Source organism: Falco punctatus (assembly GCF_963210335.1).
Source record: "Falco punctatus genome assembly, chromosome: 1".
Taxonomy (NCBI): domain Eukaryota; kingdom Metazoa; phylum Chordata; class Aves; order Falconiformes; family Falconidae; genus Falco; species Falco punctatus.
In genome coordinates this window covers 38,234,930-38,257,935 of record NC_137580.1, presented here as the reverse complement: position 1 = coordinate 38,257,935, position 23,006 = coordinate 38,234,930, and the positions used below count along the sequence as shown (strand labels likewise).

The following is a 23,006-nucleotide window of genomic DNA, read 5'->3' as shown; positions in this document are numbered from 1 at the left end:
CTCTGCACCAGGCATACATCTCCAAAGGCAGAGTTCGCAGCACCAGCGTGGCAAGACCATCAGTCCTCACACACGCTCCCACCACCACCCCAGAGGAAGAAGATGCTCCATCGCTTACACCCAGCATCGGTTTCAGACGGGTTTTTGCTCCAGGATTATGGCACAGCCTGGACTGGGTTTGAAGCATGCAAGGCACTCGCTGTTGGGAACACAGCAGCCAGACCTGCACAGGCGGGTTGTTCAGACTGGACCCAGTAGTCTACTTGTATGGCCCATTTCTCACTGAAGTCCTACCCAAAACCAGTTCAGTTGACATCATCCCACTCTAGCAGCCAGACCTTCCACCCAGGGGCCTGCGTGATCAGGCACAGGTAGAGGGACTACACACCTTGAACTCCCCCACAACTGAGGGGTCATCATTTGAGTCCTGCGACCGGCCACGATACAGCTTGAAGGTGTGGCAGAAGTCAGAGAGATGCTCAAAGTCATCCACCTTCTCCAGCTCCGTCTCGTAGACCTGGGGATGGAGAGACAGGGTCAAGGGCAGGGACTGCTCCTGGGCAGAGGGGGTCCAGCAGCATGTCCCCACTGATCTGGGACAAGACTTGACCCAAGCTCCTTGGTCCCAGGGAGATTCCACCCGCAGGGACAGAGTCCTGGGACCTGTCACCCTTGTTGCACCTACAGGACAGTGATGAAGATCAGACTTTTGGCAACTCTACAATATATAACAGCACATCATGGAAGACACAGACTAAGCCAAGGTGCTGCAGAGGGTTTTTCATCAGCCAAAGAGACCTTCCTGCTGGGAATGCTTTCCTTAACCAGGCAGTCTTTTGCATTTTAGTCTTACTTGGGTCTCTGTGTTAATTTTAGCACTTCTTATAAACATGTACCTAAATCTCCCCTCTCCTAAGCAATCTCTGGCTTTCCCTGTTGTTCCCAAACGCTGTTCAAGGTGGCAGCTCCCCATCTCCTCTGCCACTAGAGAAGGGACAATTTCTTGACAGCTGCAAAGTGCAAAGTTACCAGAAAGGATTTTGCAAAGAAACTTGAGTTTTTAAAATAGTTATTTTTAAAGCAAAACTACCTGTTATCTGGGGAAAATGGTGTATTTTTATTGCGTTTTTTTTACCTGAAAGAAAAAAAAGCCTGAACACCCAAAAAAAAAATCAAAACTTGTGGAAAAACATCATGGAGAGTGCAAGTCCAATGAGCCAGACCCAGCCAAGACCACTTACCTTCAAGGTGTCAAAGCCCTTCTCCAAATAGCAGCCACATTTTTCCCTCTCTCCTGTGGAAGCATAGAATTTGCTCCACCAGTCAATGAATTCTTCCTCCTGCAGCACGGGACACCAAAGTTACACATCTCCACAAATAAAAGCCAGCGATCAACAGCAGCAGCAGCTCCCGTAACTACTAGAGGTGAACTTGTGGCCAGCCCCACAGCACAGCCTGGGTTTGGCAGGTCTCTGTCCTGCAGAGACAATGAAGCTATTGTGAACCCAACCTGTGGCTCCTCACTCCCTGGTTTCAAGGTGGTTTGGGGATGCTTCCCGTCAAAATCCAGCTGTTGCAGCCACAGAGCTGCCACAGACCTGGACCAGGCAGCAGAGAGGACGAGCTCACAAGAATAAACTTGTGGTGTTTTTCGGGCAGATTTTGGCCATTTGGGTGGTGATCTTCCCAGGACCTCGGTGCAGGACCACACAGGGGATGAGACAAATTAACTCTCATGCTGACATGGTCCTGACAGCCTGAAATTCAGGGGGCATGCGAGGGCTGCTCTTAAACTTGGCCCCTGCTGTAGGCTTTGGGGCTGAGGGCTTTGGGGATAGGGCTTGCCTTTCTGGTTTGTATCCCAGCACCACTCAGCCTCCCCATCCAAACAAAGCACATGGGCAAATGAATGCATAAAATCCATACACTTCCACTAAAAAGAAAAGGTCCTCAGGTGCTGCACCTCTCTCAGGAAGACCATAACTCTCTTCTCATTGATATTATACAAAGAAATGGGCAAATCTCACGCAACCTCAGTGCACACCACTACAGCCCACAGCCGTCACACCATTAACAAGCATTTGCCTCATCTACTACACAAACTGCATTTCAGCTCCAAAGATGCTGTTCCAAGAAGAAAGCCTGCTGTCGGCTTCAGCAAATGTATATATTTTATAAGAGCACCATTTTTGAAATTTATACAAGCAAAGATGAAGGGGCTTTGACTGTGATTCATGAAACATTCCTGAAAAATAATGATGTCTTATTTTAGAAGTCCACAAAATTCCATCACACTGACCTAATGGAGGAATCATAATAGAGGTTTATTGGATTTATATTTTAAGCCAACGGCACAGGCTTTAAATTGCTGTCTTGAATAGACATTGTTTTTAATAGAAATATTACATAAATTAACTCTGAGGCCTCTGCTGCCTCTCTTTTTTTGAAAAAAAAAAAAAAAAAAAAAAATTGCCTTTCATCACTTCCCCTGTTTTATTGTTTAAAAAGCTACACTCCGACCATCATGGCTTTATTACGACATTCCACAGGTACTGAGTTACAAAGAAAGCACTTAAACTAATCTGACAACTTACCCATGGTATCTTCTGCAGCCCCAAGACAAAGAATTTGGTTAGATATTTTTGCTGATTTCTACTGATGTTACCAAAAAAAAGAGGGAAAGAAAAAATTTTTAAAAAAAAAGGAGGCAAGGGGAGCAGCTGGAATGTTAATAGCAAAGGACATTAATCCATTTGCCTGCAAATGGGAAAGCCAGAGAAAGCAATGGCTCCAGTCGCAAGCAGCTGAATTCAGGGGTTTCCTTTAGCAACCAGGCGACAGCCAACATCACCTCCAGTGTTTCACCTTGGACACGGTACAGGAGGGTCCTCAGGGTTGGGGTCTGTGCCCTGAGCCCTAGCACAGAAGGCTGAGGGACCTCAAGCATCCCTCATGCCCTCTCTGAGCTTTGCTTGGACTCTACAACAGGGCACGCACCCGTGGGTGAGTATCACTTGAGATAAATTTAACATCAAGTGACCGAAACCTAAAATTTTAGCTTGGAGAGAAGCTTGCTTAGATGCAGCAACCTGCTGTCATGGTTACCAGAAGGTTTGCTGTCTCCCCATCCACTCCCTCTTCCCTCAGGACCACTGCTCCCACAGAGCAGGGACCACCGTAATGTGGGCTGGCACCTGCGCGCCAAATGAGACTGGAGTCAGGATTGCAAACATTTTCCCATTCCATAAAGGCAAGAGCTTTCAAGCTCCAGTGTTCGTGGCTTTGGCATCTTCTGCTAAAACAGGAAAGTCAACTTTTAACACAGGAGCAGCAGAAGAAGGTCCAGGACCATTTCACCAGGCAAAAGCCTGAATGGGACCATTCCATCAGTTTCTCAGCACCTCTGTAAGCATCCAGGACAGGGGCAGCAGGAGAGTCCCTTCCAGGGGGGCATCCCAGAAAGGAGGAATGTCTTATAGCCAAAAGCATGGTTGTTTCCAAAAATAAAGGAATTCAGATACTTATTTAAAAAAAAAAAATGCCTTAAAAAACAGAATTTCACCAGCAGGCTGCAACTTCCCACTTGAAACATTTCTGGGATTACAGCCTGGACATAGCAAAAGCACTCAGACACATGCTTAACTTCAATTGAGTGTGCAGATCCCTCTGAAGTCAATGAGGCTCTTCAGACACAGCCTTAAGGGCATTCTGGATCAGGCGGTGGGTTCAGCAGAGCCAGCAGCCGCTGCTCACTGACCCCTCCAGCTAACAGGGAAGGGGGTTTAAGCCGTGCCTGGTCTTCACGTAGGACTTTTACCCAGGGCTATGCACAGGGCTGTCCAATCCTTCCGTCCCCCAGACCCCGAAACGCAGACCTGTGTCATCCCAGTGGCTCTCAGGATATTTCCAATCTCATTTGGTTTTATCCAGCAGAGAATGCATCAGTTTTAACCTCATTTTTTGCCAGGGAGGTTGAGCCAGAGTGATTTTTTTCCTCACTGCCCAGGGTTTGCTGTGACTGCAAGCCCGTCCCATCGGATGCATTCCCAGATGGAGTCCGGGCTTGGCCAGCACAACCCAGTTTTCACATAATATGTTGAAATGGTCATTTCAGTCGGGAGCAAAAGGAGGTATGGAAACTGAAGTTGCCACGCAAAGGAGATATTGGCTTCTAGTGAAACTTAGTCCTTATCACCTCACAGGTGGGGGAAACTGAGGCACAGACATGTTACTGTTCAGACAGCAAAGCCAGGAGCAGAGCAGGCATGAGATAACTGAAGTCTTAATACTTATGCTTGCTCTTCTACTGATTACACACTCTTCCCTGTGTGAATGTATATATATAATTACAGCAATAATAAATACTGCCTCTAGAGAAGCTAAGCCACTGCCTCAGACTCAAATGTACTCGCACCTCACATCTGGGAGGCAGATTTCCTGCAATGGGAAAGCTTTGCAGCTGGGATGAGAAGATCCCTCTAGAAACATCTCGGACATTTATAGATGCAGCTCCCCAGCTGTTTGTTACCACGCTTTTGCAGGAGGTGACACCCTGCATCTCTGGGAAAGGGTGGTATTAGCATCCTCATCTACTCCAGCACAAAGGCAGCCTGGTCAGCTCAGCTCATTACCCGCCTAAACTAACCCAGCCCAGCCCTGTCCTCCTGCAGGCGCAGAGAACTCCAGCAGAGAGGCCATGGCAAACAGCTGGGGAACACAAAAATGTCTTTAAACACCGCAGCTGCGCTCCTTGGGGTTTTCCAACCACATCCCCAATCCCTCTGCTGCTCTATCAGCACGCCCAGGCAGGAAACCCAGCAGCTCGCTGCTGTGGGAGACATCCCCGCCACAGCTCTGCCACCGAGCAGCCAGCCACCACCCAAGCCAGGTGCCAGCTATCCCCACGACAGGGTCAGTCTCTGCTCCCCAAGGGGCTCCATAACCTACAAATGCAGACCAGGAGAATTTGCAGAAGTGCTTGGGAGGCAGGAAAAATCAGATTTTCCTGCTGGGAGGCCATGCTCTGCTCAAGACAGTAGGGTGGAGCTGCCACCAGCTGGGCTTGGGACATTGCACCTGCCAGACCTTGGGAGCTGGAGGAAGGCTTTTTTCGTGTTAATAATCACCCCATCCTTGAACTCCAACCTCTTCACTAGGAGGGACTGGTCTTGTGGTTATCCTTGGGTTCATTAACCTGGTCCTTTCACCTGGCTCCTTCAGCCTGTCCCAGGGATCTGCAGCAGCTCTGAGCTGTACCGTGCAGAAAGCAGGGCTGGAGGGAGGAGGAGAAAACCACAAGCACCCCCACATGGAGGCTGCAAGAGGACTTGGCTTCTCCTTCTGTTAACCCTCAAGGTGTGAACTGGCAGATGTTCATAAAAAGAAATTATCCATTTCTGGCTGTTTCACTTTTTTTTTTTTTTTTTTTTACTGTACTCCTGAATTTGCTCAGGAGTGGACAAAACTCTTTGTTTTCAGTGGGTTTTTTTCCCCATCCTGTTCAACCAGCCTACATTCAGCCACAGACACCCGGGGGCAGCCACCCACTCACTTTCTTGCCACTATTTTTCCTCTGTCCCACAGCTTATATTTGGGGATGCTTTCCCCTGGTGGAAAGCTGGTGGAAAACCAGTTTGCTACACAGATTGGTCAGGGAGGGCTTTCACCCATCGTCCGTGGCAGTGCCGTGCCTCCCCAAGTGTGCATGAAACACTGGGATAAAAAACAGACTGCAGGATCGAAGGGCGACACGGGGCTCCAGAGCGGGTTGGCGACCGCTTTCAGCAGGAGATATCCAACACCAAGAGCTCTTCCAACTAACAGTAACAGGATAAGCCGTAAAATATGTGCTCTGATTTGGAACTAGCAAACACAGCAAATAACCAATTATTCCAAATAGTTTACAGATTTTGACTTTTTGGTTTTGGCTTGGGTTAGCTTTGCTAACTTGTCATTTGATGGGTTATTTGTAGTTCTTACAACGAAAGCATGGTACTAAAATAATGGTACGAATAACTGCATAGAAAGAACCTTATAGTGCTTCTCAGGAGAGATCAGAGGCTCCTTGTTGCAGCTTCATAGCTCAGAGGTGCTTGAGAGCACCTCGTGAGCTTCTCTCCTCTGGGAGATGCTCATGAACTGCCTGACTGCTCCAGCAAGTTAAGTCTGGTGGAGAGGAGATCTTGCTGGGATCACAGCTGGGAATGCAGGAGCTGCATGGGCATTAACCATGATGGGGGTCCTCTGCAAAGGGACAGCTCTCCTACAGACCTTGGTCCCTCCACCTGCCGCCCACGTCTGGCCTTTCGCACTAACCTCACGTTTTCACTCATCCAGACTCAAAAGCTCACGTGTACCACTCAGGAGAAGAAGCCTGTCTGCCCCTTTGATCCTGAGCCTGAGCAGGGTAGCGGAGACATGGACAAGGACACCCTGCTAAAGGGTCCTCAAAGCCCCTTGGTGGCTCTTCAAAATGCAACATCTCCGCCCCAGATACCCCATCCTTCTTCCCTGCTTGCACAAACAGCTTTCTGGTAAGTCCCAGATGTATCTGTCGAACATTTTAAAGTGATTCTTCAGAAGCGTTTGATGTATTTTCCTCTTGCCCTTAACAATGCACTAATAACTCTTATTTATCACTAATACAGAACACGGGGACCCCACTCGGGATTCGGCTCCCGTTGTGCTTGCTGCGTAGAAAAGGAGAAGGATGGGAAACTGCCCCATATATTTTCCATTTAAATCCTGCTCTTAAGGCAGATATCAAAAAGAGGCCAAAGCCATAGAGATTTTTACAGTCCCTTGTTCGTAAGGGGATCCTGCTGCGACCAGCTCTGGTGGCGGCATCTATACCACACCTACTTGAGCTGTACTCACAGTTCAGCTGACAAATATAGGCTTTGATCTTAGCAAGAGGTGTCTTGCACCTTCTGCTGACAACGGCTATGGGCTCTCCTCTGTCCTGCATCCCCTGTGTTTTCCCAAATTAAAACCCCTTGGGTCACCAGGACCTCATCCCAATCACTCTCAGGTCGGCTCAGATGGGCAGCATGGCAGAGACACGGAGGGCAATGGCACCTCTGTCCTTGGAGAGCTTTGAGGGGATGCTGGCCAAGCCCAGTGTCCAACCTCTCGGGGTGGTCGGACAGTTTGAAAAGGGGATTTACAAGACAACAAGGAGGGGGTCTTGTGGATAATGACAGAGTGCTCCTCCCAGGCAGAAAGGGGGAAATGGTTCATGAGAGAGCTTATTTTGACATTTTAAGAAGTCATGAGTCTCTCTTTCACCCTTTGAACATGATTGAATCACTTGAACTCCAGAGAGATGAGCCAGGATTTCAGCGCGGCGGGAAGAGGACAGATCTGGAGCAGAGAAGTGGATCCACAAGACATTGCTGTTGCAAAACTGTCTCATTTCGCTTATGCCAAAGATTCTCAAGAGGGACGAAAGAGGGACGAAGGGCCAACTCCTGACTTTGTCTAGGAGGACTTTGGCAACAGCAACACCAGAGGAGTGCGAAGAGAGGCCAGATTAGAAAGGGTTTATGAACTAGGTTATAAACAATTGCAGATTAAGTGCTTGTATTCATGCAGGCTCCAGGCAGAGCCTGAAGCATCAGCTCTGGCAGCCCTGATCTGACATCCCTGCCACACTAGCACTTCTTCCCAGCCTTTACCCCCCAGGTGGGTGCAGGGGAATGATGCCACAGAAGTGATACCCACCACCCACCTCGGGGGTTCACCAGGTCCCCCAAGCAATTCCTGCTCCATTTCCCAGAGCTGTTTGTGGGTCTGGAGTTTTTCAAGGTTTTCTCAGCATGCTGGGAGGCAGAAAAGATGCTCGAGATGAAGGGACAAAAAAAAAAAACCCAACTCTTGTGGACTTAACCAAGAAATGGGCAGCCTGGTCTGCAAGCTCAGCTCTCCATGAGGGGCAAGTCCACAATCCCCCACCATGCTCCCCCTCCTCCAGGTCATTAACGCCATGGTCAGAGGCAGAACCCAGCAAAGTTCAGGAGCTCCCTCGCACACTCCACAACTGGGCTGGATTTTTTTTGGCTGTAAAAGCTTTTTTCCTAATATTTAACCAGCTGCAGCCCCTATGCCTCATTCCACAGCTCCTGCTTTCGTGCAAAGCTCCCCAGCTATAAAGGAGCAGGAGATGGGAAGAAAGACGTGCACGGACCGTCTCGGTGACCTGCTTTCCAAAACAGGATGGTTTTCCCCAGGAGGCATCAGCAGCTCTCTGTGACATGAGGTTTATTACATTTAATCACATTCTTGTAGGGTCCTGGTGAAGGCCAGGAGAATGGGTTTATTACTGCCTAATATTGTGTTGCTTTTATTTTAAATTAATGGTTTGCAGCTTTTGTCTTTTTTTTTTTCTGATTTTTTTCCCTAAATTTTATTTGAACTAAAACAAAAACATACTCACGTAAATGAAAAATGCTGATGAACAGAGGGAAGGGGGAGGCTATTTATGGGGCTTTTGTTTCCATACTCCACATCCCAGCACAGCCACCCATCTGCCTGTGCAGCAAAGGAAGCTGTATCAGCGAGCAACGTTACGCAGGTACAGAGGATAAAGGGGGTACTGGAGAGATGCACGTAGGGCCAACAAAGCACGTTATCTCTGTATTATGGAGAGACAGGCTGGACGTTAAATGTGCCTCCAACCCTATGCCAAGACCTACAAAGATGCCCATCAGGAACTTCTGCATGCAAAAGTTACAGCTGCTGTTAAGCTGCAACCCATCTCTTATATGTTCTGCTTGCTCGATTTTTACTCTGTTTTCAGCAAGTGAAAGCCCCATTGATCTTTCCTTCCATCCTGCATGGTCAGACCTCAAAGAAAGACTCTTGATACTGGCCTATGAGTTACAGGAATAGAGATCTAAGAGGGGTGAAGAGCCCCAAGGTCACAACCCTGCTAGGGATGAGTTTGGGGCATGGAAAAGACTTGTTTCTCTGGAGCATCAGCCTGGAGAAAGCAAAGCAGCTTCACTGCCCTTCTTAAAAAATCCAGGAAGACCCCAACATCTGATTTTCTTATGAAAAAATCACAGAATCACAGCATGGTTTGGGTTGGGAGGGACCTTAAAGATCACCTAGTCCCATCTCCCTGCCACGGGCAGGGACACCTCCTACAAGCCCAGGTTGCTCCCAGCCCCGTCCAGCCTGGCCTGGGACACTGCCAGGGATGGGGCATCCACAGCTGCTCTGGGCAGCCTGTGCCAGCGTCTCGCCACCCTCGCTGTAAATAATTTCTTCCTAACGTCTAATATCCTAATAAAATGCATACAGGGAGCAGGAGACACTTTCCAAGGAGGGAACTTTCACTGCTTGGGCACTGCCTAGCATCTCATCCCCACACTCTGAGGGCACCAGGCTGCATACCTGCAAGGACCAGGACTGTGCAAAGTCCTGCTGATGAGATGAAACCCTCCCTGCGGTGAAACCCTCCTCCTCATGTAAGGTCAACATCATCTTAGTTCAACTTACACCGACATGATGCCTAGGACTTGTGATGGTCCCTGAGCTAGGACATGGAGGAGCACAGAAGCCCCATCAACTCCTCAATCATGCCACTGCAGCCATCCAGGACACACCATCTCCAGTGAGCTACCAGGCTCTGCTGCTGTGCACCAAGAAGCGAGAAGCTGTTGGGAAGACATCAGACCTCGAGCACATACATAATTCTGCCAGCTCTGCCAGGACAAGAGGGAGGAAGCATCCTCATCCCTCCTCCCAAAACCAACCTCATTGTCTTAAGCATGAAGGAAAATGATGTTGAGATGCACACACACCTGTAGCAAGACCAAATTGCCTTTTCTCTAGGACAGTGAGGGCATCTTTCACAAAAGGAAATGCCTAAATTTTTACAGATCTTTAAATATATATATATATATGCACATATATCATTCATAAAAACCATTAATCAAGCAAGTAAGTTAGAAATTAAGCAATACATACATGAGGCTGGGCCCAAGAAGCTGGTATGTTAATTAATGCTGAGCTGGTCATACCCTCCGCAAGCTACAAATTAAAATGATTGGTTATCAATGGGGTTAGAGAAACAGTGTTTAACATACATCAGCAAAAGCACAACTTAGGAGAAATAAAATAAATGAACCCGAACGGTGCTGCTTTCCCCCTCCCCTGGGTTATAAGGTCTCCCCAGACAAGGCATCCTTGGCACAAGAGCAGGGTTTGGCTTTTCATTGATGTTCATCAAATGGCGCTGGGTTTGAATGGTTGTAAAGAATAAATGGGGTATTAAAGGAGAACTGCAGGAAAAACCCACATTACAGAAAAGCTGTTAGAATTTCTCAGCGTCTCCACCTGCGGACAATGAGGGCTCGCAAACAGGGTGAGCCAGGCTCATCACAGAAGCCAGGGAGGGATCAGACTCAGGGTGTTTTTAACAGAAGGGGATTAAGGGAGCTCAGGACCAAGCCCTGGGACAAATAAGATGCTGAGCACAAGTGCAGCTTGTCCTGGGCAAACCAAGAGCTGCCGTCACCTATCCCTGCCTTGGGCAGTAGCTCTGTTTCCATCTTGCAAGGTGTGCTTCCTTTGAGATGGAGAAGGGGGAGGAACGGGATGTTCTCACCAAAAAATAGCTGGGTTTGAGCATCAGGCCAAGCCTGACAGCGCTGCTGGGAGCACTGTCCCCAAACGCTCTGCTTTGACCCATTGAACCAGACCTGCATCACACCTTGGGTCAAGGTGGAAACACTGAATTTACAGCTTTCTTCATGGGGGCAAGATTCCGCCAGGCTCAGCACCCAGGCAACTCTTGGAAGCTAGTGGGAGACAGCTCCTCTGTGACTGTTTTATCCATGAGTGGAAGGAACAAACTGCTCATCCCTTGGGGCTGCAGATGGACCTCATGGCTGTCCCTCCTGATCTGCTTCCCATGGGGATGAGGACCCAGGAAAGAGCATGGAGAACAGGGAGAGGCTGCAGAGGATGCAGACCAGGCAGGAATAAAGGCTGATCCAGCACCCCCTTGCATGTGCCCAGCCCTTACAAAACCCTGCTCCATGGGCATCTCCCAAAGAAGAAAACTAGGAGGGCTTAGCCCAGCAGACCTTGCTACAGAAAAATTACTTTTCTCTGAGTTTTACGAGCTTCTTTTCTTCACATTCAGCAACCATGATGTTTGCTGTTCATGTGCACATAGACTTGTTTTAAACAGACCTCAGGCTGAACTTCTCACCCCGCTTGGACGAGAGGGACAACACATTCAACAACCTCAGAGCAGAGGGGTTTCGCATCTGTTTGTTTTCTCTATTTCAGATGAGGACAACAAAGTGATCCTTTGTTCCAGTCATCCATCAGAGAAGGGACCAAAGCCAGGCTTGGCAAGGAGGGAGAAAGGCTTTGGAGCCACACGATGAAACACACCCATGCACGAGCAGGAACAATCCTGGCTCCTGCTTCCAAGGTCACCACTGGAAGAGCACGCGGTATGGAGACCACAGCCCTGGGCATGGGCTTCTGGCCTGGGATCCATCCCCTTTCCCAGGGAGAAGGAGTAAGTTAGCCTCTGCCGACTGGGACTGCTCCTCCACCCTGCAGACCCGGCCCTGGCGGGGAGCAGAGCAGGGCAGAGGGACCCCGGTGGCTGCGGGGTGTCAGACCCCCTAAGCAACAGACACCCCACGCCGTGCCTGCCACCAGGAGAGCGTGGGCTCGGCAGGAACAACATTCAGGGCCAAAACAGAGGGGTTAGGGAGGGACGGACGCGGTGGGAATTTTGGTTTGGCTTTCCAGGAACAGGCTCCCTCCTCCTCCGCTCCCCAAACAAAGGGTGAAGGTGAAAGACAAACAAACAAACAGAGAAGAATTAATCTGGGGTCAAACTGAATAACTTGGGTGTTTTGTCTGTGAAATGTTTGTTTCAGTAAAAGAAATGTCAAAGTCTTCCTCTTCGAACTGCTTCAGTGGAGTGTTTTGGCTTTGCCACATCCCTCTCCCCCTTCCTGTCCTTTCACCTCTCATTTAAGCTGTTCCCCCAGTTTGACCCCGGCCCATAGATGCTCCCAATAGGCTTCAGACCGCCCCAGGGACCAAGTACTGATGGCAGAGCTGGGGGTCCTCGGGCTGCAAACCTCTGTCACTGCCTGTTCCAGGCCCCCTGCAGCCCCCGCGCCCACCCAGCGCCACCGGGCAGCAGGCCCCCACCCAGCAGATGCTTGGTGCACCTATAGCAGGGGGTCTGTCCCCCGGCCACAGCTTTTGTCCCCAAAAGGCTGGTTTGAGCAGGTTTGGGAACATCACGGTGAAGTGCCTGCAAAGGTGCGGGACAGAGGCAGCCCGGCAAAGCCCTGTCAGCCTCAGTGTTTTCCCCGAGGGAAGAGCTCCACCCGTACCGTCCTTGGGAACATCGCAGGAAACCTGGCTCGTTACTTCTGTTGACAGCGTTTATTTTTGGGGAAGAAAGCCCTGCCTTCAGGTCTGGGGGCATTGCTAGGGAAATATTTTTCTGACCTTTGCTGGATGTTTGAAAATAAATAAATAAATTACATAATGCAATATGTGGTGTCGTTTGTTTTGGTTAAAGGAAAGTCATACATGAGCAAGAGGTCACCTCACTTCACTTTCTGCAACCTGAGGCTGAGCAACATCGGCCGGAGGTGCCATCCTTTACCTTCACCTTCACTCACTGCTACAGCCCTCCTCTTCCTCACAGGCATCCTCAGAGGCCAGAAGAGGTTTAACCTCTGTCCTCTGTACCCACTGCCCATAAATGCCTTCCTGGATGTTTTCTAATTGTTGGACTGAGTCCCCTAATGACAGGTTCTGCACGCAGGAATGAGGAGGTGGGCTGGGGTTTCCTACAGACAGATCTACCCCACATCCCAGCCAAAAGCTGCCTGGGGGAGCAAGTATCAAGAGGGAGAAGATACCTGGGATCACCCACAGGCAGTGCTCAGGAGAGGCTGTCAAACAGGTAGCCCATGGGACAAGCTCTGGGGATCTCACAGAGGATCAGCTGTCACCAACTTCTCCACCCCAACACCAGCTAGGACCACAGCTTCCCAGTGGGACTCCAACCGGGATGCTCCGTGCCTGTGGCTCTGGCAGCACAAAGCAAGGTTTCAATGCTGTAGGAAGATGCATCTTCCCTGTCTGCAGCCCCAAACCCAGGAACTGTTTTCCTTGCTCTGCAACATCACCAGGGTGGTGGCAGGTCCTCAGCTCCACCAAGAAGCAAACAGCAGCAGAGAAACTCTGAGGATCTGGCTGCCAACAACCCCTCTGTTCCCTGACAGGGGTCCCATTTTCTGGTTGTCACCTTCCAAAAATGCCCCTTTTGCCAGCAGGTCAGTAGGAAACCTCCTTTCCTCTTGCCAGGCGAGAGCTTGGCCACCAGGGCCAGCTCCGGGTTGCAGAATTCTAGCTCTAGTAGAATCACATGTCTGTTGCTGGGAGCACACTGGGTCCCTGGGTTGGACCCCAACCTGCTGCAGACATGACAACAGCCCTAATTTTCAATGCAAGTAGTGGATGGAGAGCAAGCTGGACTGAGGATGAGACATTGATCCGTGTAGCCTACCATGGTGTATGGATCTCCATCAAGGAGCACCCCAAAGTCTCAGGCAAAAACTTCAGAACCAGGGAAAGAGAATTTTTCCATGAATTTGGACAGAAAGCATGCAAATTTCCTGAAGAAGGATGAGTGGCAGGGTGTAATTCAAAAGAAAAACAGACAGACCAGGATCTGGCATGCCATCAGAAGTGCCTACAGCTTCTGCCGGAGCCCTCAGGTACTGCACTGACTTTAAAAACTGGTACAGAGCAGAAAGTATGTTTGGACAAAAGCATCCAGAGCAAAGCTTTGGAAAGAATGGTAGCTGGAGGAGGGTCAGAAACTGCTTCTTTCCTCCCCCCGTCACAACCTGCTCACAGGAAACCCACCAGCCCAGCTCTGAGTGAGCGTAGGCATCTGAAACAGGTGCCCTTGGTGATGCTCTCCCTCGCCCTGCTCCTGCCTGGAGCTGCCTGTGCCAGGGTGGGGGGAGATAGGGGGAGCGGGGCCAGATCCTGTGGTGCCTGTGGTGATGGGGTGCAGCTCACAAAGCAACGGTTTCCCCACAACGCACCGCCACATCTGGGAGGGGATTAATTCTTGTTTGCCATTCAAATGGCCCTGCTGTGCCAGGGCACTGCATACACACAGTAACAGAGCTTCCGGCCTCACTCCAAATTAGCCTAATGAGAGGCAGGTTTCAGGACAGGCTCGGAGGATGAGCAGGCTACCCCTCTCCTCCCACTCCTCCTGTCACCTTCTGCCACCTTTGACCACTCCGCCAACATGATCAACACCCAGCATGGTGCTGAGCTGCACGTGCAAGAGGTCCCTGCATACCATGATCCCTCTGTGCCTCCCAAACCACCCCAAAATACCCTGCTCAGCATCTCCAAGAGGTCCCACAGCAATTGGAAGTGGCCAAAGCATCACCTCAACAGTGATGGAGGTTTTCACATTTGGTTTCTTAAATACAGGTGCACATATGTCTGCATGGCACCTATATGGTCTCTGGCTTGCACACCCCCTGCCACCAAGAAGCATGTACATGGTTAACACGGGTCAAAAGATGGGGGGCGGGGAAAAAGCTATGAAGGACAATTTTTCATTTTCTTTTCCAAACTAACTGCAATAAAAAGGTGGAGGCCAAAAGAACTTTGAAATTTTGCCATTTTTGGAGCGCAAATGTAAGAAGAGTGCAAGCCCTGGGTTGTGAATGAAGTGCTGCAAAATTAACACAAAAAACATTCTCAGGTTTTTTGCCTCTAGAAAGTACCCAAAGAAAATAAAAAAAACTTAAAAAAAAGATGCCTTTTCCTTAAAAAGCCATGGCAATCTGATCAGAGCATTTCACGCAACAGCAGGCATGGCAGAATCGGGCAGAGGCATCTCCTGCAGGCAGGGAGTCCCTCCAACCGGCACCACAGGGTGGGGGCACCCCAGGGTGCTCCCTGCACCCTGCCCAGACAGCAAAGGCAGAGAACGGTGCAAACTGGGAGCCCCACCAGCCCCACAGAGCCCAAACGTCCAGTGCAACCTTGGCCAGGCACCTTCAGCACCAGCTCATAGAGGACCGCAGCTCCATGCAGCCCCCCAGGCTGAGGTCCTGCGGTGGCTGCAGCCCCCTCCCTGCACCCAGCAGAGCCTTAGCCTGTGGCTCTCATAAAGGATATTTATGGGAGGAAATTTTCCTCCCCTCTCTCAAAAAAAGCAGCCGCTGGGTTAATAAAGCACTGGCAAAACAAAGCAGGGAAATTTCCACTAAGCAGAGTAAAAGGGTAATTAGCGACTGGGCTAAAAGCACCCGACTCGTCCTGCGGCAGCCAGCCCCAGCCGTGCTGGCTGCCTGCGACAAAGCAGATTTGGGTCAAAACCCTGGGTTCCCAGAGGGAACTTGCATTTCCCTTGTTACCTCCACCAAAGTCACAGGAGAAGGAGCAGGAGCACCTACGGGTGAGAAACGGCACTGGCAGATGAAGGTCAGAGGAAAGGAAACCTTTTCTAAAATCAGTTGCGCTTAAGGAATGGGTTTGCCATCAGAAAAAGGCAGCAGAGGACTGCCATGAAGACCGTTGCCATGATGCTCTTGAAGAGCAGTACTGCATGTTGGAAGGGCTGCAGATTGTTATTGTGCTATGCAACACCATTTTTACTGAAAATTGACCAGAAAAAAAAAAAACAGAAGGCAAGGGGGATGGGGGGGGTGGGGGGGGTGGAGTTTAAGCTGGATTGCAAAATATACCCCCCCAAAAAAATAATGTAGTCAAACCAAGCTGAAAGTTGGGTAGGTTTCTCAATTTAAAAATGAGAAATTCTGCTTTTTCAGCTTGCTGGAGTTGCAGACACAAACCCAGTCCACCCATCACTGCCCCATCTGTGCCTGTGGGTCAGGAGGGGGCCAGAACAACCTTCTGCTGGGGGTTTTTAGCCCACAGCTAAAGCAAACTCCACCTGGCTTCTGCCACCAGGCACCACCTTCTCGTCCTTCAGGAGTGCTCCCAGCCCATGAATTAAGTCTGTGCCCGCCACCGTGAGAGCAGCAAACCCATCCTTGGGTGCTCCAACCCTTTTCTGGGGATCCATCCCACCCACAGCTGACTCTGCAGAGGGTCTTGGTGTAGGCACTGGGTGCCACTGGCTTCCTTGGTGCAGCAAAGGGACACCGCTCGCCCAGCATCACACAGCTCACCAGAGGTAGAGGCACAATCTGTACCCCAACCCTTCTACGCACATTATTCCCTGACCCGCTTGCTTTTCTCCCAAGTGCTTTCTGTGCTAGGCTAGAAAAGGGGGGGTTATTTGCAGAAGCAAAGGTTCCTCTTCCAAGACTCATTTTGGTGTGTTTTTTACAGGCATGCTTCAGTTACTTTACTGATACAAGATGAAGCAAAATTGTAAATTATTACAACAGATCCGCAAATGGCAAGCGAAGGGAAAGTCAGTTAGGTTGTCAGTAGTATTTTCTGTCTGGAGTTGCTCTTTCCTTTCAACAACACTTGTTCACCTGGGCCAACATTTTCACACCCCACTGTACAGCTCCTAATCAATACTGAAGCATCTCTGGACAAGATGCCAGCGTCCCAGGGAGCTGAGGCTATGAAAGTCCCACCTCTTAGCTGGTGGGGAACCCAAAAATCCAGAACGTTTGACATGCCTCACTGCAAGGACTGCGGGGTGACCTTGCCTGAGAGCACCAGCCTGGATCTCATCAGTGCTTGGGATAGGTAGGCATGAGCAGGGCCAGCTGCAGTCAAGACCACGACAGGCTGGAGTCTCACACCTACAGCCTTTGCTAAGAAAAATCTTCATTTTTTCTTAGCCCAGCACCTGAAAGCCTTGAACTGGGCAGAGGTTGCAGCCCACAACTCACACTCTGCTTAAGCAATGCCTGCTCGGCTGCAGCAGGACTTGCCTGGCACAAACCTAAAGTAGACGGTGTAGCCTGAGGGATGCAGCTAGGAGAGAGGTGCTGCTCCAGCTCCGAATCTCCAGGACAGCCTGATGCTGGGGCCTCAGCCTGAGCCCATCCTGGGACATGACCTCAGCTATCTGACGGCACGGATCAGTGGATCGTAAAGTCCTCCTGAACAGAAACACTGAGGTGCCACCAAGGAGATGAATAAAGGGCAGAAGCATTGACACCCACATTCTACATCTTGCTTTTATGGGCAGAGAAAGGCAAGGCAAGAGGCAGACCCGAGAGGCAGATCTTTTGCAGAAAGCTCAGGCTTTTCTAGCCTGAGGTACCATGCAGCACCCACAACCTTTAAAACAGGGAGGGAGGACATGCCAGCACACGTTAAAAACACCAAAGGGAATAGGAGACCATGAAAAGCTCCACCAAATGCCTCTGACAATACTTTCAGCTGCACCTGAGCAATCAGGCTCACCTGCAGACTTATGCATCACACGCATATGTCAGCACTGGCAGGACTCTGCCTCAAAGAGGACACATTGCTGGCAGGGAAACCCATTTCTATAACAAATTGGAAGCACCACCCAGACCACTGTCACCAGTGTGGCCAGACACCTTCCAGTTGCACTGCAGGAAGGAAGAACAGCAAGCCCAGTGGCATGCCCAGCCTGACCAAGCTACAAAGGACAGCTGAGACCTGTCAAACTCGTGGCAGAGAAGCTGATTTTCTCAAGCAGCAGCAACACATCCTTCCTTCCCTGCTAAAGCATGTCCAGCTCCCACCCCATGGGGTAATTCCGCAATCACGGTCCCCACCGTGACCCTCTGCAGAGTAACCGGAGCTGCCAAAAGCAGCGAGTGGGTTTGGAAGCAGCAAAGCATCCTGCAAACAAAGAGCAAAACTGGGGAAAAGAAACCTGGCCACATGGCTGTGGTAAGGACAACTGAGCCTCGGGGAACCTTTGCTTCCAGCGTGGCCTTGGGCAAACTGTCCCATCTGCCAGTGCCAGTTCACCCTCTCCAGAGCTGGGGTAAGTCCCCTCAAGGCTGTCAGCTCTCTGGGGCAGTGACTGTCATTTCCAAGAGAGCATTCCACATGGCAGAGCCCGAAGGGGATGACTGCAAACCCTCAGCCCCAAACCAAACCACACATCTGAGGAAGAGGCGCTGAAGGGAAGAGTGACCTGGAGGGAGTCTGTTGCCTCCCTCCCCCAGGGGCAGATCTGATAATTCACATTAAACAGGGGGCAGAAGAGCGAGTTTGTGGTTGGTTGTTGTGGCATGGTGGAGAAGAGGGGGTGAAAACAGAGCTGGAAGCTGCAGAAGGAAGGTTACAACCAGACGCGACCTCATATCTGCCTCACAACCTACCCCAGCCCAGTACCTGCACAAGTTCCCCTGTATCATGCAAAGCAAGAAACCGGTGTCCCCCCACCGCTGCGATTTCATCCATACCTGGACAGGAATAAGAGGCTCTTTGTCATCAATGTCAATCAGGACGTCATCCCTGGGCGTGAGGCTCACATCATCTGCAATCACAGCAAGCACGAGCATGACCGGGACATCCAGCTGTTAGAAACCCCAGAGCCGAGCCACCTTGGGACCAGCCTCCAGCAGCCACCTCAGCCTTGCCCAGAGCCTTCACACCAGCCAAAGCTCACGTTCACGTGGGTTGAACAGCTTGACCCAGGGACAGCCCACTGCACCAACCAACCCCAGAGCTAAACTCCTCCTTGGCACCTCCTGAGCTTCTTGTACCAGACCTACAGCTGGGGTGAGCTAACAGCAAGGCATGCAGGGACCCACAGCTCCTCCTGGAGAAGGGCATGGGTGTGCGGCCAGCATGGTCCTCGTGGCAGCACATACCCGAGTGTTCCTGGGGACCGTCTGTCTCCTCGCGGTAGGGGTCACAGTAGAAGTCCTCCAGTGAGCGGATGGTGCACTGCCCCACCACGGGCCTTCGGCCAAAGGGCCTGTTGTCGATGATTTTGACAATGATGGGGGGGCTGTAAAGGCTCTCCTTGGGTAAACGCTGTGGGCAGAGGGGAGGGAACGCATTACTTACACAGGGCATGGAGGTAGCAGCTCTGCACCTCCCCAAAGGGAACTGAGGCAGGACAGAATTAGATTCACCACAGGTTAGTGAAGATGCCTATGATGACCTATGGCATCTTTATGGGACTTCCAGAGGTCCTTCCCAACCAGTTCTGCTACAGAATCAGAGAATCATAGACTCATAGACCTTTAAGATCATCAAGTCCAACCGTTAACCCAGCACTGCCAAGGGCCACCACTAAACCATGTCCCTAAGCACCACATCTAGGTGTTTTTTGAACACTTCCAGGGACGGTGACTCCACCCTATCCCTGGGCAGCCTGTTCCAATGTCTGACCACCCTTTCAGTGAAGAAATCTTTCCTAATACCCAGTCTAAACCTCCCCTGGTGCAACTTGAGGCTGTTTCCTCTTCTGTTGCTTGTTACTTGGCAGAAGAGACCGACCCCACCTGTCTACAGCCTCCTGCCAGGTAGTTGTGAGGGGCCATGTCCTCACCACTTCCATGAAAAGCACACAGATGTCAAAGTTGGGGTTCTTCTTGACATTCTTGATGACACAGGACTGCACGAGCTGGCCTCCGCACTCCACCAGCAGGCTGGGCGAGGTGACACTGGCCAGCTGGTAGCTCTTGAGGTTCCTCAGCCCCCAGGCCAGGATCTGAAGGGTGAGGAAAACAGACAGCAAGGACTAAGCCAAAAATCTGCCTCCGAGTCTCTCGCTGAGCTTCTCAGTAACAAAGGTAGACCTGAAGTTTGGCCCACTGTGGAGGACAGATGAATCAACCATGTAGGACAGGTGGTGCTGGGCAAAGCCAGATCACATAGTGAGCATTTCTGTGTATGCACCAATATACCAGGTCCACAACTGCTTATCTATCAATGGAGCATCTCTGTTTTGGAAAAATATCATCCTGGCATGAGGCAGAATGTCCTTTCAACAAGCAAGTGTGGTCCACAGCTGTGCTCTGCCCTAGATCTTGACTGCTTGGTGAGACTCATTTTCCCAGCAAGGTAACGTTTTTTGACATATAACCCATAAGCAGAACCAGCTCCCAGCCCTGATGGGGCTCCGTATCCACAGAGTCTCGCTTGGATCCCATTTCTGGGTCTCATCCCCACCCCCGTTAGGGACACACATTTAGGGTGTTATTCCGCGAGGGAGCGGTCTGATGCACTCCCCATAACTCACCTCAATGGCTGTGCGCTGCAGGACCGGTTTGATTCCTTGGGGGACCATGTAAATGTTGGGCTCCCGCTGGGGAGGGGGGTATGGCAGGTCAGAGTCTGCAGACTGCAGGGAACAAAGATGCAAAGAGCACATCAGGTCACGCCACGATGGGACACCAACCCCATCACACCCCTCCCTCTGTGCTGCGTCCCCCACCCAGAGTCTCCTTCTTGCTGCAAAACTCATCTCCCTGCAAGAGGAACAGCTAGGCAGGGGGAGATGAGGGCTGGGAGGCTGAATGAACTTGCAAACTGTTTCTGTCCCTTTAATCTGACCCTGGGAAAGATCAAACATCTGCTGGCGAGAGCGATCCCTGAATCCTTCCCCAGGCAACTAAGAGGGATCTGCTAAGAGGAATCTGCCCTCCATCAAGGTTCAGCGCCCTTTAGGGGAGGAAGGGGTGAAATTGCATCCGTCCCACACTGGGACCACGGTGAGACAGTTCTGCAGTGGGATGCGGAGAGGGGACAAAGCAGCAGTGGGGGGGATGAACAGTGAAATACAGCTCCTTGAGCTGGGCAGGGTGAGATGCTGTGGCCAGCTCCCGAAAAGCAGCAGTTTAGTAGGGGCAGCACCATGGGACAGGGTGTCAAGCACTGCCTGTGGATGCAGGAAGGGGCAGCTATTCATGCAACAGCTCAGCAATAAACCATGACTGGCAGCTGCCAAGCTGCCAGCCACAGGACAGCGCTCAGACGAAGCTGCCTGTGCACAGTGTCTACCAAAGATTTCCTTCAGGGTGAGACCAAATCTGGACAGGAGGTGAGGGATTCAAAATTTGCCTTCACAGAGGAGGAAAGCAGGGAGCCAGACTTCCCTGGCTGCTCGCAAAGGACGGGCTCTGAGCCCTCCCAGTGCTCAGGTTCTTCTTGACCTGCATCTTCGAGTTCAGAGTCACGGAAAAGGCAGGAATGAAAGCAAAGCCTCTAAAAATGCAACCCTCAACCAAGGGCAGTTGGAACCAATTTAGGAGACCAGCATTCCTTTCAGGCTGGAGTATTATTGCATTAAATTAAGTGTGTATATGTATTTCAATTATAGGATTGGTTCAGCCTTACATATGTATGCATATAAATGCTCTACAAAGGGATTTTTCACGGTGGCATGTTAGATAGACTGAATGCTAAGCTTTAATTTTCATTGGCAATTGCTGGTGGCTGCTGAATCAAGCTGCTTGTTAGCTGATGACTTTTGGTAACTCCATTTCGGGGCAGATGTCTGGGTTCCCTTGTGGGGCAGATGGTAAATCTGGGGCAGGCAGTCCTCTCCACCATGGCCCACCCTCTCGCAGAAGTGTTAAGTGCTAGCAGGGAAAGGGAAGGTTACCTGGGAGGTGAGTGCCTAAGGAGGAGAGAGGCAGAGCATCCCCAGCATCGCATGGGTGCTCGGCACTTCTGGTAACCCACCTACTTACCCAGAGCCTTAATTTCAGGCTGCTCTGACACTGCACCATCAACATGAGCTGATCCTTCCTTGGGGTGGAGGAATAGAACAAATGGCCCTTGAAGAGCTATCCGCAACTTTTGTTTGTGACCCACAGCACTTAGAGCACATCAAGGTGCCTAAGCATGGATGGAACCAAGAAGAGCCTCAGTCTGTCCTTGTATAGTGACATATGCTCATTTCTAGCTTTAAAGATGCTTGCATTGCATTTAAGTTGCATGATAGAGATGCAGAAGTCACCTAGCCCGTCTTCAAACCCCAAGGCAGGCTCAAGCTCCACACAGCTCCTCTGAGATGGCTGCACAGTCTGCTCCCAAAAAGGGAGGATTTTTCCCTAACAGGGCACCTAAATCTTAACTGATGCAAATATCACACCTTGCATTTCCTTATCATCACTGGACTAGAGATCATTTCAATCCTTCTATCCTCTGGCATTTCTCTGTGGGAACAAGGGAGAGCCTTGGGGAAGGAGCTCATGCCTGTCCCCTCTCTGCGCCAGGTTCAACCACGGCTTTGAAAGCCAACAGCACGCACTTGGCTTCCAGCACTGCCATGTCTTCAGTTAGCACTAGCCATTTCTAAGCCCTTCTCAATCCCTGCTGCTCTCCTGGTTGTTTTGCAGCCATCCTCCTGGGTCTCAGCTGAATACACGAGCATTAAATCTTTCACCAGATGGGACAGAAATGAGCAGCGAGTCCTGGGGATGAGGCAGGAGCAGGGAGGGTTTAGGGTGGGAGCGGGGAACAAGCAATTCCCAGACACAGCTCTCAGCCCAGACACAGCAGGATGGATGGAGGAGAGAGACATCCATGAAAAGACCTGTGGGGTCTGCAGGCAGCTGGGATGGTTTGAACAAGGACAAATCAGAGGGAATCAGGGTGGAAGGGAGCTCTGGAGATAGTCCAGTCCAACCCTGACTTTGATACAGGGCTGGAAGAGGGATGAGTAAAAGCCAACACTGATCAGCCCAGTCAAAACAGTGGCTGGAAACATCTCCCCATTTGAGTGAGCAGCTAGGCCATGTTGTTTCAAGAGGGGCTTAAATCCCAGTGCTTGGAGGGGATCCAGCCCCAGAAAGCTGCTCCCATTTGCGCCAAACAGAAATGCAGTAGAAGGAATCTGGTGCCAACCTGGTCATGCATATATATCACAAGCCTGAATGATGCATGTACGAGCCAGATTCTCCATAAAGATTGTTATTTACTGCTCAGGGCACTGGAGACCTCAGGCTGGCATCGCTCTTTTGGATGCAGCCTTGGTGGGTTGGTTTGGATGGGGTTCCTGCAGGGCAGGTGGGTCAGGCCAAGCCACATCTGAAGGAGCTGGT

The 23,006-nt window shown here is 50.7% G+C and overlaps 1 protein-coding gene and 1 long non-coding RNA gene across 11 annotated transcripts in view; one reads left to right on the top strand and one right to left on the bottom strand.

Moving 5' to 3' along the window:
- DYSF (dysferlin) overlaps positions 1 to 23,006 on the bottom strand; it is a 105,514-nt gene that overhangs the window by 37,134 nt on the left and 45,374 nt on the right. For 7 of the 10 annotated variants that reach the window (XM_080395698.1, XM_080395701.1, XM_080395703.1 and 4 more), the window contains 7 exons: positions 20,198 to 20,299; positions 19,505 to 19,666; positions 18,819 to 18,984; positions 18,408 to 18,481; positions 9,973 to 10,035; positions 1,242 to 1,340; positions 389 to 517 (listed from right to left, as the gene is read on the bottom strand). In XM_080395698.1, coding sequence (XP_080251824.1) covers positions 389 to 517; positions 1,242 to 1,340; positions 9,973 to 10,035; positions 18,408 to 18,481; positions 18,819 to 18,984; positions 19,505 to 19,666; positions 20,198 to 20,299 — 795 coding nt within the window. The remainder of the gene's footprint in view (positions 1 to 388; positions 518 to 1,241; positions 1,341 to 9,972; positions 10,036 to 18,407; positions 18,482 to 18,818; positions 18,985 to 19,504; positions 19,667 to 20,197; positions 20,300 to 23,006) is intronic. The other 3 variants (XM_080395696.1, XM_080395702.1, XM_080395704.1) reach the window with 1 other exon arrangement.
- LOC308067269 overlaps positions 20,310 to 23,006 on the top strand; it is a 139,221-nt gene continuing 136,524 nt past the window's right edge. Inside the window, exon 1 of the long non-coding RNA XR_013929507.1 lies at positions 20,310 to 22,956. This is a non-coding gene — a long non-coding RNA (uncharacterized lncRNA). The remainder of the gene's footprint in view (positions 22,957 to 23,006) is intronic.